General features: G+C 32.3%; 1 protein-coding gene across 1 annotated transcript in view; it reads left to right on the forward strand.

Annotated features, from left to right (window-relative positions):
• Positions 1-6,168, forward strand: part of LOC107701924 (mitogen-activated protein kinase 10-like) — an 81,959-nt gene that overhangs the window by 56,314 nt on the left and 19,477 nt on the right. The window contains exons 10-12 of the mRNA XM_016504078.1: positions 140-264; positions 2,018-2,041; positions 5,510-5,525. Coding sequence (XP_016359564.1) covers positions 140-264; positions 2,018-2,041; positions 5,510-5,525 — 165 coding nt within the window. The remainder of the gene's footprint in view (positions 1-139; positions 265-2,017; positions 2,042-5,509; positions 5,526-6,168) is intronic.

The raw sequence follows: 6,168 nt of genomic DNA on the forward strand, positions 1-6,168 counted from the left end.
AGTTAGAGTTGAATAATTTTATAACGTTTAATAAATATAATAATTTTAATTAGCCTTTATAAAAATGATACAATTCTGTAAAATGCCTCCATTTAGCTGATGCAAAAATTTTTAAGCTCTGGTGTGGTGTGTTTTACAGCTAGTCAGGCCAGAGACCTGCTGTCTAAGATGTTGATCATTGATCCCGCTAAGCGGATCTCAGTGGACGAGGCCCTGCAGCACCCCTACATCAACGTGTGGTACGACCCGACCGAGGTGGAGGCAGTGAGTACAACTCTCCTAATTCTCTCAGCGCTATCGATTAGTGCGCCTGCGGTCATCTGTCACCTGTTTATTCTGATTCAGCAGCCTCTCAGCTGTGTCCACACTACTGCTAGCTAATTAAAGACTGTCCACATGCATGTCTTTTATATACTGAGGCCTACCTACTGTGTTAAAGTTTGGCCAAATTCAGTATTTTGATTCATCTGTTCTGTTTTTTTTGTTTTTTTTTCACATGGTTGGACCACTGTGACCAATCGTGATACCCTCCATCACTCACAACTGATTGAATATGCATGAGAAAAAAAATATTGCTATGCAATGTACATCGCTGTAAATAGCTACCAATCAATATGATATATTACAGGCGTAAGGCCTATTCACACCGAGATTGAATTTTCAAGACAAAGAAAATGCATGGAAAGATTTTAAAATTAAATGTTTAATTTAATATAAAATATAAAATAATATAAAATTATTATTTATTTGTTTGTTTGTTTGTTTGTATTTTTTGTTTTAATTTGCACATATATTAAATAATTATGCATTTTTATTATTCATAATATTTTACGAATTAAACCCACCACATTAGGTTACACAAATAAAATTATTTTAATTGCATGCATTTGTACCAAGTCTGAATGTTTTGTTTTTCCTAAATGTATTTATTCAGATCAAAAATATGTATTTATTTAATTTACACATTTATAAAATTATTATGCATTGTTTATTATTTATAAAATATTATGAATTAAACTCACCATATTAGGTTATACCAATAAAATTATTTTTTTAACAATTGCATGCATTTGTACCAGTTCTGAACGTTCTGTTTCTTCTAAATTCTTTCAGATCAAAAATATTTATTGATTTAATTTATACAATTAATAAATTATTATGTATATTTTATTATTCAGAAAACATTATGAATTAAATGCACCTCATTCGGTTATGCTAATAATTTTTTAAATTTTTTTTTAACAATTGCATGCATTCACACCAAGTCTGAAATTTCGAACTACAACAATTTTTTTTTAATACAGCAACACATATTTTTTACATATATTGATATCATTTTATTTATTTATTTTAAAAAATAGTTTTGTTTTTTTTCAGCATCAGACTTGGATACTTAGACGCAATTTGTATTACATTATATTTTGCAGATCTAATAGATCCTCAAATTCAGTAATTTGAAATTATTAGCTAGGTTTACTTTTACTTTTTAGGTTTACGTTGCATTTGTTAAGTTTGTAAATGTTCCTGGTTGATTCTGGGGACCTTCATCAGTTTGAGAGGACACAAGAAAGGAGTAAAAATAACAGAAAGTTGTCCTGTTCTTTGATGAAGATTTCTAAACATTCAATAAGCATTTGCCTCAGCTTCTATTCACACGTCCCCTTTTGACAAACAGCCTGTTCTTGTCTAAAGTGTGTGCCTGTAGTACTGTTTCAAAGGGGTTTCAAGGATGCTGGTTTTCTTGTTCTAGAGAGTACAGAACACAAATTACTAAGCTACATAGACAAACACGTAACAAAATACTAGCTCACATTTATTGTCTGTAAATATGTGTACAGCTGTTAGCAGATGTCATTTTATGTGAACGCTCTTTTCTGCTGACCCAAATATGAAACGAAAATATGATAGACAATCTGACATTCAATAGCAAATAGATGTTTTAATAACCCATGAGCATCGTTATGATTAGTGTGATTCTTTTCTCCTTCTCTCTGGTGTTTCTCGTTCTCTGATGAAGGCCAGGAATCAGCAGATATCTATGGTAAATAAAGACCATTCCACACTTAGGAAACCTCCTCATCTCAAATCACTCACACACCGATCTCTTTGTAACACACACTGATGTCTAGAACTCAAAAACCGAAAAAGATTGCACCTGAAATTTGCACAGTGGGTGTAGGGTGTGAATATCTGTGTGTGTTTGTATTGTGTACTAATCCTGGAGAATGTATGAAAGGAACAATGAGTTTAAATTCTGTATCCAAATAACATTTAGAGGCAATGAATAGAATAGAATAGAATAGAATAGAATAGAATTCTGGGGAGGTTTAAACTTTTAAACCTTCCTGGTTGGTGGTTTTAGTTTTAAATGAGTAATTAATCAAATGGGAGCCCAAACTATGATCAAATGCTAAGTTATTGATTTTTATGATGATTATGATCATTTAGTTCAACCAGTCAACAAAAGGCCACCCAATCACATTGAACAAACGAACAGAATCGCTTATTCACTTTAAGGTAGACTGACTCAGTGGAAAGGCATTCAAAAGAACTCACCTGTGCGCTTTGTGAGATAAAATAAAGTAAAATAATACATTTCAAATGAATACTGCAGATTCATTGTGCATTAAGGAACCCCGAATTCCCAAAACACTCCATTCAGTGCCATTTAATCTCTCGCTTTCTGTTTCTTACCCTTTAATTAACTCTGGCTTGTCACAAATCCTAGTGAGCTGCCTATGTAGACAACATTTTTGGCAGCAACACAGGAACATTTGAATCAAGCACTAAAATGATGCCTGTTACTGAAAATTTGAATGCCGCTGAGGTTTGATTTGATTGTTCAAATGTGTCCACGATTCCCAAAAATGCAGTCTAGCTGGGCTGCTCACTAGGTCCTGAGACACAGCCTGTCTTTCTCACGTCTCTGTCTTAAATCATCCGAAATCATACTGCAGATTTTCTCTGCTTTTCTGTCCTACTGATGGGGGTGTTTGGTCCTTATTTACTAAGTTCTTACTGTTGAACATGTCAATTGCATGTGCAAGTGGTGGTGACACTTCACATTACAGTGTCCATGTTATTTTACATGAAAATATCGTTAGTTATAAAAATGATTATGTTCACAAAGTCTAATTTAACAGGCAAATGTAATTTACTCATTATATTGTAATATGAACACTGCAATGTAACATATACACTACTGGTCAAAAGTTTGGGATGTTTTTTTAAAGAAGTCTCTTATGCTCATCAAGGCTGCATTTATTTGATAAAAAATACAGAAAAAAAACAGTAATCTTGCAAAATGTTATTACAATATAATATAATGGTTTCTATTTTAATATCCTTTAAAATATAATTTATTTCTGTGATGCAAAGCTGAATTCCCATCAGCCATTACTCCAGTATAAAGTGTCACATGATCCTTCAGAAATCATTCTAATATGCTGATTTATTATTAGAATTATCAATGTTGGCAACAGTTGTGCTGACAAATATTTTTTTGGAAACTGCGATACTTTTTTCAGGATTCTTTGATGAATAAAAAGTTAAAAAGAACAGCATTTATTCAAAATATAATGAAAACTGGAGTAATGATGCTTTGATAACAAGAATACATTAGATTTTAATGTATATCAAAATAGAAAAATGTTATTTTACATCATAATAATATTTCACAATATTAAATTTTTTCCTGTATTTTTGATCAAATAAATGCAGCCTTGATGAGCATAAGAATCTCCTGTAAAAAACATTAAAAATCGTTCTGATCCCAAACTTTTGACCGGTAGTGTAAATCAATATATTTAACATTACAAGTCTGACCCTCATATGTAGTGCTGTTGTCTGAACATGATTTATGCAAAATGAAAAGCATTACATCAAATAAGTAACTCTGCAGGAGCAGATGTGCTATTTTTTAGAGATTATTAAACACATAAATATAACTACATATACTGCCTGATGTATAAAGTATGGAAACCAGTTTCTGTCACAGAATAAAAAACGTAATTGCCATTTTTTAAATCTCACAATTCTCACTTTTTCCCCTCACAATTTAGTTTATATATCACAATTCTGACTTTTTCTCAGAATTCTGAGAAAAAATATAAAGAGATATGAAATCAAAATTCTGAGATAATGAACTCTGAATTGCGATATAGAAAAAAAACAGAAATGTGTGATAAAATGTCACTTTTTTTTTATTCCATGGCAAAAAAAAAAAAAAATCCAAGATATAAACTCAGAATTGCAAGGGAAAAATTCAGAATTCTGAGTTTATATCTCAAATTTCTGAGTTTATATTTCGCTATTGACTTTTTCATATCTTGCAAGTTATATCTTGCAATTCTGAATTCATATCTTGCCATTCTACAAGAAACAAAAAGTCTGAATTGTGAGATAAAAAGTCACCTTTTTGTTTTTTATTCCTTGGCAGAAATGTGCTTCCATAATAAAGCATGTATTTGTATTCTTTCTTTTAGTGGTAGGAGGATTGTGTTTATGATTAAGGACAAGCAATGATACGCTTAAAGGGATAGTTCACCCAAAAATGAAAATTGGATGTTTATCTGCTTACCCCCAAGGCATCCAAGATGTAGATGACTTTGTTTCTTCAGTAGAACACAAACAAAGATTTTTAACTCAAACCGTTGCAGTTTGTCAGTCATATAATGGCAATCAATAGGCTCCACGGCTTTGAGAGTAAAAAAAACATACACTGACAAAACCAAATTAAACCCTGCGGCTTGTGACGATACACTGAGGTCTTAAGACACGAAACGATCGGTCTGTGCAAGAAACTGAAGAGTATTTATATCATTTTTTACCGCAATACCGCAATATTCAACTGTCCTGAGCACGTTCACAACATCCGGCGCGTGACGTCAAATAAATACGGTCGGGCAAAAAATTCCACGTTGTCTGATGATATATCAAAATCGTCTTCCATTGTGATGACCTGTACTTCTAAATATCTTTAGATCATCGCAGTGCCAGTGAACACGTCCGCAATCTCTGCACTGTGTAAATAATGAGTGACGTATACGCGCAACAGATCACTTCCGCACATGTGTCTACTATCATAGATATGTATAGATGCCCTATTCGACCGCTCCAGATACGTTGACGCGTCCGCCATTTTGGAACGTATCACGGCCCATAGAAACAGTCACTAATGAGTCATCTACTTATATATATATATATCTATGTCTACTATGCCAGAGCACGTACACGTGTCACGCGCCAGATGTTGTGAACATGCTCAGGACAGTTGGATATTGCGGTGGATCAGAGGTAAAAAATTATATAAATACTGTTCAGTCAAAGCCGTGGAGCCCATTGACTGACTGCAATATATGCAATATATATATGACTGACAGACTGCAACGGTTTGAGTTAAAAATCTTCGTTTGTGTTCTACTGAAAAAACAAAGTCATCTACATCTTGGATGCCTTGGGGGTAAACAGATAAACATCAAATTTTCATTTTTGGGTGAACTAACACTCGATTGATGAATGGAAAGGTAGGCCTTCATTTGGAGCTCTCTGCATGTGGACATGACATAACTCACAGCCCACAGACAGATGAAGAGATCAAGCAGTAAATCATTCACACAGTTGTTTTTCTATCATGGTGGCCACTTTCCATTGACTTCTATTGTTACTGAGATATTTATGCTGGACTATTTAAACTGAGATAATTATTCTGTCAGATGCTAAAACTAGCCCTCAAATAAACCTTACTGCATTTTGAGTAGATTGTCTTCCTTGTGAAGACCATTGGCTGTTCAACACAATGTACATGTAGGTTATTTCAGTTTTTAATGTCCTTGTAGAGTCTAGTGTTATTTATATACTGTTATAGTATTAATGCAGTATAGTTATTTTTAAGTAGCTTTTTTTATATCAGCTTTTATTTTAATTGTATTTTAAGTTGCTATCTGCTTTTGCCATTTTTATTATTTTATATTTTTATATATTTGTATGTTTTTTATATTTATTTATTTATTTACTTATTTATATTAATTAACTTTTATTTCAGCTTTAGTTTTAGTAATTTCAGTACTTAATTTTCAACTGAAACTTAATTTTCTAATTTTATTTTCATTTAAAAATTTTCAAGTTGAAGTTTTTCATCTAATATTTATATTATATATTTTTATAATT

This window comes from Sinocyclocheilus anshuiensis, unplaced genomic scaffold, assembly GCF_001515605.1.
Source record: "Sinocyclocheilus anshuiensis isolate Anshui unplaced genomic scaffold, SAMN03320099.WGS_v1.1 scaffold1184, whole genome shotgun sequence".
In the NCBI taxonomy this organism is placed as follows: domain Eukaryota; kingdom Metazoa; phylum Chordata; class Actinopteri; order Cypriniformes; family Cyprinidae; genus Sinocyclocheilus; species Sinocyclocheilus anshuiensis.